This window comes from Leopardus geoffroyi, chromosome D2 (genome assembly GCF_018350155.1).
Source record: "Leopardus geoffroyi isolate Oge1 chromosome D2, O.geoffroyi_Oge1_pat1.0, whole genome shotgun sequence".
Taxonomy (NCBI): Eukaryota; Metazoa; Chordata; class Mammalia; order Carnivora; family Felidae; genus Leopardus; species Leopardus geoffroyi.
In genome coordinates this window covers 72,956,129-72,969,953 of record NC_059334.1, presented here as the reverse complement: position 1 = coordinate 72,969,953, position 13,825 = coordinate 72,956,129, and the positions used below count along the sequence as shown (strand labels likewise).

The following is a 13,825-nucleotide window of genomic DNA, read 5'->3' as shown; positions in this document are numbered from 1 at the left end:
AAGTGACTGCTGAACCGTACAGGATTTGTCTTGGGGATGATGAAAATATTCTAGAATTGATTTAGTGATAGTTACACAACTCTGTATATACTAAAACCCACCAAGTTGTACAATGTAATGGGATGAATTGTATGGTACATTTCCTTAAAGCTGTTTCCAAAACAAACCAAATAATATTACATATTAATAAGTAACTTCCCAAATACAAAGGGCCTGCAAAATGAGAATTAGCAGGTAAATATTTTTCTTCTCTGACATTTCATTGAAAACAAGTGGTACAAAAGAAATAGAGGCATGCCAATTATTTATATAACTAAGTAATACAATGAGAAAAATAACAAGACTCCCAACATTAGTAGAATTCTTTAAAGGATACAAAGCACTTGCACACATCGTCCTGCAGCCAACAAATCATAAACCAGAATGAGTCACTTGTCTCTTCCCCTGAGTTTAAACACAGTGATCACATATAAGGAATAGGGATGATGCCAGTGGTCAGAACATACTCAGCAATGTTCTTGAAGAAACAGTTGGAAAGGTAGGTGGTTAGGCCTTTTGTGGGAAGTAAATGGTGGCCTGCACTAGGAGAGGCCCCACTATCCACAGTGTCTGGATAGGTGATGCCTATGTCACCTTTTGGGGGGGGGGGTGCAGAAAAGCAACAGAAAGCCCAGTGTCAGCTCAAGGCTGCAAACTAATGATAGAGTAGCTTTAGAGGTCATCTGGGGCGGGGGCAGAATCCCAGAGCCATACATGTTGGGGACGGGACAACCCCTAAGCATTCACTTCTCCCTCCTCAACTGAGTACCTGCGAGTACATCAGAGAGAGGCTACCATCTGAGGGGAATAATGCTTGGAAAGGAGGTATTTGAAAGTTCTCTCTTAGTAAAAGGGACATCCATGGCAAATGAGCAGTGGTGACTGAACCCAGGTTATACACTACGGACAGCTGCCTCATACCCAACCACTAAATTGCTTGAAAGAGCACAATGGAGAGTCAAGAATTTTATCCCTCTTCCTAAGTGGATCTTAGTACCTAAAGTAAAATAGGTGTACATAGAAAAAAAAAAGGAGACCTCTGAAGAGTGTAAGCACAAGGAAAGAAGGAACAACATTTAAATAAAATATAACGAATGGTTTCAGAAAGATAAGGGAGGGTATTCGAAATATGAAACATCGACAAGCAGTTATGAAGAAAAAAACAACTGCAGCTATTAACAACAAAATATATCATTGGTGATAAGAAGTCAATGAATGGGCGAAATAGCAGAAGGGATGCATCTAAAGACGATCTGGAATGGCAGGTGGTGGAATGCTCTGAGAGGCATAGAGAAGAAATAAAGGAGTACAAATAATGAGAAAAAGTTCAGAAATACAGATGATAGAAGAAGTATCAAGAGCATCTAATAGCAATTCCAGGAGAGATTATGGTAAGAAATATTTAAAGAAACAGTAACCAAAGATTAGTCAGAATTATATAAAATTATAGGCCTGCAGATTCAAAGGGGCATAGATTGCCAAACAGGAGAATATGGACACATATCAGAGAGAGATTTAAAAACATTAAGAAACAAGAGAAAATTATGAAAGATTGAAGAAAAGGAAATGGAGACGATTTACAAAGGACAAAGAATCAAACTGACATCAGACTTGGGACAAAAGAGTTATGCCTCTGAAGTTTTGAAGAAGAGAACTTTGAATTTTATATCCAATTAAACTGTTATTTACATGTGGGGATAAAATAAGCATATTGGTAGGCATCTGAAGTCTCAAAGATTATGCCACATAAAATTTCTCTTTAAAGAATCTCTTGGAGGGGGCGCCTGGATGGCTCAGTTGATTGAGCTACCGACTTCAGCTCAGGTCATGATCTCAAGGTTTGTGAGTTCAAGCCCTGCATCGGGCTCTGTGCTGACAGCTCAGAGCCTGGAGCCTGCTTCACATTCTGTGTCTCCCTCTCTCTCTGCTCCTCCGCCACTCATGTTCTGTCTCCCTCTGTCTCAGAAATAAATAAACATTAAAAAATGTTTAAATAAATGAAGAATCTCTTGGAGGATTTACTAAAGTGAAATATAAAGAAATGTATAAGTAAGCAAGTAGATATAAAGAGTAAAGAAGGGTGAAGATCGTTCATCGTTACTTAAACATGCCACACTAAAAAAAGTACACCCAGAATATCCGGATTAAAATTTCCAAACAGTATTAACACAGGTAGGAGGAACAGAGGGAGTTGAGAGCACACTAATGTATTAATTTTGATTGAGACAGGCAGGGCAGGAATGTGTATTAATACAATTTTGGCGATAGGGAAAATAACCATCACTATGAATCTTGGTAAGTAACGGGTCACCACCAGAAACACAGAAATAGAATATGTTGGGGCGCCTGGGTGGCGCAGTCGGTTAAGCGTCCGACTTCAGCCAGGTCACGATCTCGCGGTCCGTGAGTTCGAGCCCCGCGTCAGGCTCTGGGCTGATGGCTCAGAGCCTGGAGCCTGTTTCCCATTCTGTGTCTCCCTCTCTCTCTGCCCCTCCCCCGTTCATGCTCTGTCTCTCTCTGTCCCAAAAATAAATGAACGTTGAAAAAAAAATTAAAAGAAAAAAGAATATGTAACACTCTGTTTAGTGGAAGGAAATCAATTTATCCAAAAGAGACGTGGAAAAAGAGAAGGGTAGTAACAACAAGAACAATGCGTACACACAAACACACAATGGAGTAGCTAAAACAAACGTTGGGAGAACAGTAATTATTTTCAGTGTAAATAGATTCAGGCAGTGAATCAAAAGACAGACTCACAGAACGAGTGGCAAAATAAAAAGTTAATGGTCATTTCTACAAGGGATAGGTAATAAAACAAAAGGAAACAGATTGGAAATAAAAGAATAAAAGAAGGACTAGTAACTAGTCCTCTAGTAACTAGAAGGACTAGCAAACAGGAACTACAAGAAAGGAGAGGTAGGAATTTTAAATAAAATGTAATGCTAAAAATGACAATGATAAAGAAGGAAATTAAATTTGGAAAAAATAAAACAGAGAAATGGAATGATTATGAACACACACACCTAACGATACATGGTTGAGCGCTAGCAAGCAGAAACTGACACACTCTGGTGGCGCATATGTATGTTAATTACATTTATTCTGTAAGTTTGTGTTTTCTGGTTCTTTGCTCCTTTTCCTCTGTGGACTATGTATGTATTATTTACATTCATTTTTCTCTTGTGACTTGTGTTTTAGAATGTTTTTTAACAGATGAGGAAAAAAAGAAGTTGGATTCAAATAGTTGAGGTTTACTATTTGTTAAGAGATTTTGTCCTAAGGTGTGCGAGGCAAAGGTCCAGCATGAAATTAGAGCACTTACTGTAACTTGCGTTTAATCATTCTCTCTTCTAATTTCTGCCCAAGTAACAATGGAAGATACACATATAAATTTCTTAATGTTCTAAGCTTCCGTTGCAACATGTGATCTAGAAGAGTAAAAACTCAAGTACACAACGGCTAAAAAAAATTTCACAGAGAAATGTCCTCTAAAAACCAGCTCTTTGTATAACATCTACAAGGTCTGATTCAGTTGTTTAATTTATTTCCAAAATAACCAAAATGCTATAGACAGAATCAATTATATTTCTACCTGGGTTTTCGGAGGAGTCTATTTTTATATCCCTTGCTTTCCTTGAAGAAAAGCATGATTTGAAAATAGCAACATGAAATTAGTCACATAATGGCACTTTTCAAAAAAGGGAATACAATTTTCAACCCTACGGCACTTCTTAATGTTCCTGTGTAAACACCTTACCATACGTGAAATGTAAATAAAAAATAATCAGCATACAACTCCATTACTAGGCCTCAAAATGCTTTGATTAGTCATTAACCATAAATCATAATCTGTGGATTTTTCCTCTCTGTGGGCTATTATTTTCAGAAAATGTTCCATGCATTATTTCAGGAATCCAGGTCTACATTTACTTGCACATAATGATTTCTCCTTCACCACACTCCATTTCTGCATTTGCAATAAAAGAATATACTAATACAGCCATTGCTACAAATAAAAGCATTCACAATATTCTACAATTCTCAACATTCAAAAAGGAAACTATGTAATTAAAATGCAACTCAACTCCACCCACCTTTTACAGTCAACTTCATTAATAAAGATAAATGTGAATTGTTAACGAAAAGCCGTTGGGCACTCCAAGGACTAAATATAGGTGCTTTGTTTCTTCCATCATACCTGTATCTTAAATTCCTTCAGCTCCTATCTGTCAGAGAAAGGCTGCCAGGTGAGCAGTCTGTCACTCTTGCCTAAGCTAATAGATTCTCCAGTGGCTTCTGTTACAGCTCGTGTCATACCATTAAAACTATGTGCCTTGGAAGTGGCATAACATATGTAGCTGAATCTTGTCAACTCGACATAATCAGACTGTATTTGGCTGCACAAGCAGATGCAGATTAGAGAAGCGATATAAATATGCAAATCACAGTGGTCTTCTCTGCACCACCGGTCCTACCTCCACTGGCCCTCGCAGATACTCCGTTTGTTCAGCTCCTACTTCCAGTGCTACATCAACAGACGCAAAGGGACGGCTGGCCATCTGCTGTCGTTCTCGAAGCAGTTGCTGGAGGGGGGTAAAAATGATTTGTTTAAAATAGGCTTAAAAATACATGAAATTCAACAATATCTGGTTCCATTTTGAACAAATGGTACTCAAAATTTAGGAATCATCTGATACACAGACCTACAGCTAGATCCCAAAAATGAAAATTTGTTTTCTCCCCAGGGCCTGGGTCATAAATCTGCAGAGGCTTTAAACGTATGGGACCTGCAGAGAGAACTTTCCCCCTGACCTCTCTCCCACAGACCTAATGAAATGCACTCAAAAGCATTTTGAAAACTCCAGCTGAGGGGTTCTACTTCAGTAAGAAGTGCTACTGTGATGATGGCTATGCCAAGGTTTCCTACTCCAAGTAATGCAGCTTTTGTCTTAGCTGAAAGTATATAACAGTAAAAATATTTAAGAAAAGATAACAAAAAGTTTCAAAATGCATTAACAGAGATTAAAGAAACATCTTTCTACAAAGGCTAAGTGTGAGAAGTCATCAAGACGCCCGGTCAACTGCAATGGAATCAACACGAATTGCCAATGACAGTATTTATAACTTGATTCAAACCCTCTGTGTTCATTATTTAAAGTGAGGAATGGTTGGCAGTTTGCAAAAATTTTGTGCCAAGGCGTCCAAACCACGCCCAGATATTTGCTTCTTTTTCCTTGTGCCTACTCTGGGCTTTACCCAAGCTAAAACCAATAAACTAGTAAGTCCCAGCCAACTACCGAGCTAATTTATATTTCTGCCTTTCCTTGTAATTATAATATTCATTAAGTCATGATAAGAAAAAAATTGATGACCAGCAGTAGATATTGCAAATCTTGCCCTTCTCATTCTACACAGCTAATAAAATTATTATTAAATATTAAAAGTGGATGAGCGATGCAATTAAATACTCTTTCAAATGAGAAGAAAATCCTATCACTGAAAAAGGCAAAATCCTTGAACACAATGAATAGCTTCATTATTCACAGAGATTTTTAAAGATTCCCTGGCATTAAGTTAAAACATTAACAAATGGTATTTGAATGTAAATGTATGTCGCACTGTGATGCATCATTCATTAAATTCCCTTTAAAAGATGAAGGAACAAAAGCCAATACCTTATGGCAGTTTATTATTTAACATTTTTGTTTTAACACTTATAACCTAGCAGTGACAGTGTTCATGAAATGAGCATCTAAAATATAGGGGGCGCCTTGGTGGCTCAGTAAGTTAAGCATCCAACTTTGGCTCATGTCATGATCTGGCAGTTCATGAGTTCAAGCCCCGCGTCTGGCTCTGTGCTGACAGCTCAGAGCCTACAGCCTGCTCTGGATTCTGTCTCCCTCTCTCTCTGCCCCTCCCCTGCTGACGCTCTGTCTCTGTCTCTGTCTCTCTCGCAAAATTAAATAAACATTAAAAATTTTTAATAAATAAAATAAAATAAAATACAATTTAAGGCCTTGTTTTGTTATTATTAAAAAGAGAACATCCGCATGCCAATATTGATGGAACAGGAAAAAAACAATTATTACTGAGAAATAATTTATGCTCTTGGAATATACTTAAAATTAATGAAGACAATTAAACATATACTCAAAGTAAAAAGTAAATGATCTAAGCTACCGAATTATTCATTTAATACAACCTAAAAAGGTATTATTAAATATGCAGCTGCTGGAAAATAGAGTCTTGTTTGTGCCTCTCGTAGGATTGGCCAATAGATCTGAACATTTTATCTATACAAAATGCAAACATAATACTACTTCAAATGCCAAGGGGCACTAAGTGTAGAAGACACCATGCTCTTTGTCTCGCCAATAAAAATATACACACAGATGCACACAGAGATACGGACACGCACATATGCAGATACACAAACTACTTTTCTGATGGTAATGGACAAAAAGCCTTGAGAAAACTGTAAATTTTAGTTTGGGTTTGAACACAATTTTCTTTCTTTCTTTCTTTCTCTTTTTTAATGTTTATTTATTTATTTTTGAGAGTGAGAAAGAGAGCATGCACAAGCTGGGGGGGGGGCGAGAGAGGGAGAGAGAGAGGCAGAGAGAGAGAGAGAGAGAGAGAGAGAGAGAGAGAGAATCCCAAGCAGGCTCTGCACTGTTGGCTCAGAGCCCAACCTGGGGCTTGAACTCACAAACCGTGAGATCATGATCTGAACCGAAATCAAGAGTCAGGTGCTTAACCGACTGTGCCACCCAGGGACTCCTGAACACAATTTTCTAACTTTGTATTACAAAGTTTCTTCATTTGTACTAGTTCTCCTCAGAACACAAACCACATGCCATATAATTAAGAGAGTTTTAAGAAAATGAACAGCTTCTGTTACTTTAGCTTACCTTTTCCTTACTTCTAAAAGTAAAAGGTCTACAAAATATAGTCAATGAATATCTAATACCACAAATTATAATTTAAATCTATAAATATCCCAAATTCACTATCTTTGACAAAGAATAGACTTCTCTGGACTGTAACGTATTGTTGTGACCCCCCAACACTCATACTAAAGAAAAAATCAGTGAGTATTACTTTTGTTCACTTAAAAAAATTAGAATACAAAGGTATTTTTAAAGATTCCAATCTGTCTTCAGAGCTTTGAATTTCCATCACTTTTTAAAAGTTCTGCTTTGCAAAGCAGAAGAAAAACATTGTTCTTGCTCAAGACCGTAACACTATAGTTTGTAAAAGAAGACATGATAAAAAAAAAATTAGGAGGTGCCTGGGTAGCTCAGTCGGTTAAGCCCCCAACTTCGGCTCAGGTCATGATCTCACAGTTTGTGAGTTCAAGCTCATGTCGGGCTCTGTGCTGACAGCTCAGAGTGGGGAGTCTGCTTCAGATTCTATGTCTCCCTCTCTCTCTGCCCCTCCTCGCTTCTCTCTCTCTCTCAAAAATAAATACATGTTAAAATTTTTTTAAAAAATAATCAGGGCACAAAATAGCATAAAAGATACACATAGGGAATTAGCCAAATGAATTCTCTCTGGGCCACTTAGTAGAGGACTAGTTCCAGGACTCTGGTTGACATACTCAGTTTCTGACTTCAGAAAGTGAATGCAAATATTCTGATTGAAACTCAGGAAAGGTAAATCATTGCTCATGAAACATTCTTGCTTGGATGTGACGGCTCTACAATAATGAAGTGGAATAAAGTGAGATTCTCTTTGCTACTAAGCTCTGGTCTCAGCCATACCCTTATCAATGTCCTCCTTCTTGCCAGCTAACATCTGTATGCATTCCTTCTTGAATTTAGTCCCCTCTGTGTCAGAGCAAAGAAGATGTAAACAGCATGCTCACAACATAAACTTTGTCAAGATTTAGCACAGATGCTGACAGGAAATATAACAGGGCTCTGGAGTTAGAAGGACCTGTGTCTGAATGCCAGCTTTTCCACTTATTAGCTGTTGGAGCTTAACAAATTATTTAGACCTCTCTAAGCCTCAATTTTGCTCATTTGTATAGCTGGGTTATTAATAGTGCCTATTATCTACACTGATACCTCAGAGGACTCGTTTTGAATCCCAGCTTCTCCATCCACAAACTCTTGGACCATAATAAAACTACTCGGACATTTCTAACACTATTTCTCTCCACAAAATGGGAATAACAATCATATCATAAGGGATAATGCACCGAGGAGCTAAAGCACCCGGACCGCTTGACACAGAGGCTGGTACCCTGAGAACGCTCAGTAGGTGTTCATCGGTGCAATTATTATGTTAAATGTCAAGCATTGATTTTGTCTTTGAAGAAGGCACACTACCACAGGCCGGTTTTCTTCAGTGCTCATGACACATTCTGCTACGCTCTCCCTTTTAACAAATGTTGCAAATTTATGAGACAGTTGGAAAATGTAAAATGAACTTAGATTTGGGACTATTTTCTGCTATTGTGACAAAGAATGGCAAAAACTCAACCCAAAAGTTAGGAGGAAATGTAGAGTCCTTTCTTAAGAACTTTTGAAAAATAATTTATTTTGTGATTGTGATTTTTATATAAAATGAAGCTTAACATTTTGTACATCAATAAGAAGCCATAAAACAGATGATCTGTTTTATAACTAATCTGCTATTGCCAATTATTCAGCAGGAAGATAAAGCCAAAATAACAAATTGACCATAATACATTAGATTATAATCATGCTGCCATAAACACTGTTGTGAAGAAAATTTAAAAATGAAAGAGATGCTCTTAGTGTCATGTTTGTTGCCTATAATAACTGTTTTATTATTCAAAATGTCTTATAAAACAAACTATGAAATTAAAAATAATGTGAAAATCCTGGTTTAAATATGGCAGTCAAGAACAGTCCCTGATTCTATCTAATGTAGATCTAATTTTTCCATTCAATACTACTATTTCAAATACTGCATCATTTTTCAAAGTTCATATTAACCACCTTTCCAACCATTCCAAAGGCATACAACTCTCTAGTTGATTTGAGGATAATAATCCTTAAACACTACACAAACAAAAAAGTAACTGTCCCCAATTTTCTTCGTGTCTCCCTCCTATGTCTAGGTTCTATCTATCTTTTTTCCCCACTTCCAAAAGTCCTTCTACCCTTCCCCAAGTTTGAATTGATCATCCCATCTACAAATTATTTACTATTTTAGTATGTATTATATGTTTAGGCTTTTCTGAAATCTTCTATAAGGAAAAAAATCTATTTTTATTTGTTTTTCTATTTCCCACAGCATTTGTTTGGTAGTCAATAGTATTTGATTAATGAACATGAATGAGTAACTTAGAGTATGAAAACATGTATCATCCAAATGTGAGTGAAAGCAAGCTATGATAAAACTAATTTTAATTATGATTAAGCCTTTAAAAGCATATGTCCCCTGATATTCTAGAATTTATGTCTTATCCTCCAAAGTAAGTATTTATTTTTTTAGAATGGGACAATTTTGTGGATCCAACAAATAAATACCAGGTTTCATATTTTTACTTTATTGCAAATATGAAAAAATGGCCATAAAGACATCATAATGCATTTATATTTTTAATAGCAGTTCTATTCCTAAGATTTTGGAAAGGCATAAAAGGAGCAGTCAAAATGATTTAATCATTACTCCTGAGCTTATATACTAAAATAACAAAGTATTTGAATTAGAGATTAAGCAACATTTCATGAAAAAGAGTATTTCTGTTATTAATACAAACACATTTAACATAAAGCAATATAAGCAAACAATCAATTTTGTTCTTTTGCTGTTAGGATGGTACAATGCAATAAAGAGAAGTCACAATATCTTTTTTTATCCTTAAATTAGGAAAGCATGATACTCTTTAATTTTATACAATTGAATCTACAAGGCATAAGCCTCAAACTCTTATTCAGAATATTGGGAATCTTCTGCTTCTAAGTCTTCCAGTCTAAAGTTGGTATGAGCACTTCCTGGGAGTGAGTGGCCTGGCATAACATCTTTGTTCAGGTTACTTCAATTACTTTTTTCTAGGCCTCTCCAATCTTTGACCTACTGGGACTATGTTACTCTTGAAATAGTTGTTTACTTAAAAATAAAAATTTTCTGGGACACCCGGGTGGCTCAGTTGGTTAAGCATCCAATTTCGGCTCAGGTCATGATCTTGTGGCTTGTGAGTTCCAGCCCTGCGTAGGGCTCTGTGCTAACAGCTCAGAGCCTGGAGCCTGCTTTGGATTCTGTGTCTCGCTCTCTCTCTGCGCCCCCCCCCCCCCACCACCATGCTCTGTCTCTCGATAATAACTAAATGTTAAAAAAACTAAAAAAAAAATAAGTAAAAATTTTCTAAGAGCTTTTTCATAAGTATTCACCTAGTTTATTCAAAATATTCACTTCCAGTGATTTTTGAAACTTCTTTGTCAACTGGTATTTTTGCAAATTTGTATTAACTTGCAAAATAAACTTCAGTGACTCTTCAGAAGGGATTTTGTCATTCAGCAGATTCTACTACACCTTAAGTTTATTCAATTTTATTCATTATTTTAAGACAAATATCATCAGTTGTCAAATGGCCATGGCAGATTTTCCAGGGAGGTTGTTTAGGTACACAGGGTTGTTTGGGCAATAATGTGCCAAAAATGAAACTTACCTATCATGAAGCCTGTGACCAGAGGAAGAAGAAAGCAAAAGTGGAAAATGTTTCTAAATCTTCCAAAATATAAAGTTTAATATTACCTCTAAAATGCTAATAGGTTATATGCAAGCTTATAAATATATATTTTATGAATGTCAATGCCTATGTGAAAGTGTATATGTGAATATACATGAAATTATACATATGGTAATTCAAAGTAAATATGTTATAACTCACATTCAAATTAAAGCTAAAACTCTGTATAAAAGGCCAAGATAAGGCTTAAATAATACCAGCAAATGAAAGTCTTTGTTGTCATTGGATAACACTTAGAATATAATTGGTATGACTGAAGCATAGTCTTCATAGATTCTGAAAAGGACCTTAGATCTGAAAAGGACCTTATGGAGATTCTTCAATCTGTAGACCATAGACTTTTAAAGGATGAATAGATGAGTACCAGAAAATCTGTGCACTAATAGATAATATTTTTCTTCAAAAAAGTTTTTTTTTTGTAATTTCAGTTGATTCAATAATTTAACTTACTGCTGTCTTTAGAAGCTAATGGCCCCTCATCCAGAACCAGAATGTAATTCCACTATTTTCTTAAATTCTTTCAACAGACAGATCTCTCAACATTTATTAGTGCTTAAAAATAAAACAGAATAAATACTGAAAGCAAGACTACTTTAGGATTCTCTATGTATCCTTATTTGTTAGATAAGAACTTGAAATATATCCTAAAAGCAGAATGGGTTCAAACATTCAAACAACTATTTCTAACGTTTCCTTTTATTTCTTCATCTAGCATAGTGGTTCTCAAACTTTGGTGTTTATGAGGTTGTACGTGCAACATCACCTATATACTCTGTACTGAATGATTTTGTCTCTACATCAGCCTTACATACTGATTTAAACAGCTTCCATGTAGAATAACTCTCGTGCAACTCTAAAAATTGTCAATATGATCAAGAGCAGAGTGGCACAAAGCGTATGGCCCAATAGTATCACCATCATTTGCATATAATAAGGTCTTAAAAGCTCTCTACTGACAGGAATTAAAGAAAATCTATCTCACATTTACAAGTAGCGGCATTTATGTATGGACTGTCTTTATTTAGGTTAATTTAGGCAACGCCAAAGAAAAGAAAGTATAATAGATCTTCCTTATTCTTATGTATTCATGGTTATGCATTCTTAATTAAACATTATGGGAGCCAAAGCTGTATTTCTTACAGGGCACAATTCTTCCCAAATGAAGATGAAGCCAAGAAAATAGAAAGAGTACCTGACAACTGCCTCTCTCTCTCTCTCTCTCTCTCTCTCTCTCTCCCTCTCTCTCTCTCTCTCTCTACACACACACACACACACACACACACACGCACGTCACTGTAAATCTGTAGGGAAAGTAGGTTTAATCTAAAAGGGTTAGACCCTTATAAAATTTTATTTTTTCTTACTACAAAAGCTATATCTTTGTTTAAGTTTATTTATTTATTTGGAAAGAGAGAGACAGAGAGCATGAGCATGGGAGGGGCAGAAAGACAGACTCGCAAGCAGGCTCCACTCTGTCAGCACAGAGCCTGGTGTGGGGCTCGAACTCAGAAACTGCGAGATCATGACCTGAGCTGAAATTAAGAGTCTGAGCCTCAACCAACTGAGACACCCAGGCACCCCTATGTCTTAAACATTCACAAGGTTGTTTATCAAATCAGTTAAGCTTTGTATCATTGGAAAGACCTTGGTAGAATCATTCTGGTTAGAAAGATCAAGCTTGTTTTTGGTATGGAGAAAACAAAGAAAAGCAAAACAATATTTCTATCAAATTATCACATCCACTTCAGAAACTGCTAATATTTCTAACATTTCTTTTAATATTTTGAAATAAGTTAGGATAGAATTGGTAGCTTCCTCATTTCTCTTTCTAAATGAAATGCTAACATGTCCCAGCATAGCCAATCCCTGGTTTTCATCAACGTGTGTGTGCCTGTTGACTGTTAATTATGAATTCCATCTTGTGAACACTTTCTCAAAAGAAAATCATTTGTATCTAGTAATAATAGTTAATTGTCTATGCAAAACTTTGATAATGCAGATGATATACCTGCGTGTATTTCTTTTTATCTTAGAGTTGGCAACATATTTCATTTAATTCACCAATGAAAAAAGAAGTATGACTGCATGTCATCTCTTCATGCATCAGCAATAAGAAAATAATTCTCAGGAAAGTCTTCCTGCCTTGTCAAGAAATTTCATTAAGGAACAAAAGCAGATTCTGAAGTTCTTTTTTACTTGGCATTCCAAAAGATCAATCTTAAAGGATTTAAACTAAATTTGGGGCAGAAATTTTTACTTCCCTCCCCTCCTCTTTCTTTCTCTCTCTCTCCCTTCCTCCCTTCCTCCCTCCCTCCCTCCCTTCCTTCCTTCCTCCTTCCTTTCTTTCTCTCTGTATTTGTAAAAGCCCATTCTTAGAACCATTTGATAGAGCGTTCTTTCATATCTGTATCTACTTGGTGAATAAGTTTGGCTATGATCATTCATTCATTGAAAAAAAATTGTACTGAGTTCCTACTGTGTAGCAAACACTTTTTGGGGGAATGGATATATAAGAGGTAACTCTTCCAGTTCTCTTCAGTAAGGTTTTACATGCTATTAAAAAATATTAGGGACTCTTCTAGACCATCTACCAGGAGACTGGTGGCAGACAAATGGGGAACATTCTGATGTTGGATGAAGTACTTATGTAACCTGGATTTAAAAGCCACAAAATCTCATGTATTTCTTGGTGAGCAACAACTGTAAGATATGCCAAGATGTTGCAGAATATTGAAGATTACTAAAGGAACTTCTAAAATTTGGATTCTTAATCCTTTCTTTGTGACATGGATGGCATCACTGATTTAGACTTTGCCGAAGATGACCTCACTTCTGAATGAAAGAAGTCATGCAGATTGTATTTATCTAGAAGAGTCAAAACCTCAGCTATTGCTTGATACCATGCTTATTGCCAAATCTAAAGATTACTCTAAGGGCGCCTGGGTGGCTCAGTCGGTTAAGCATCCGACTTCGGCTCAGGTCACGATCTCACGGTTTATGGGTTTGAGCCCCGTGTCGGGCTCTGTGCTGACAGCTCAGAGCCTGGAGCCTGCTTCAGAT

General features: G+C 36.5%; 1 protein-coding gene across 2 annotated transcripts in view; it reads right to left on the bottom strand.

The window, feature by feature from the left end:
• The window catches only part of ATRNL1 (attractin like 1), a 784,731-nt gene that overhangs the window by 244,281 nt on the left and 526,625 nt on the right, over positions 1–13,825 (bottom strand). For both annotated transcript variants that reach the window (XM_045439061.1, XM_045439062.1), the window contains exon 27: positions 4,515–4,622. In XM_045439061.1, the coding sequence (XP_045295017.1) occupies positions 4,515–4,622 (108 nt within the window). The remainder of the gene's footprint in view (positions 1–4,514; positions 4,623–13,825) is intronic.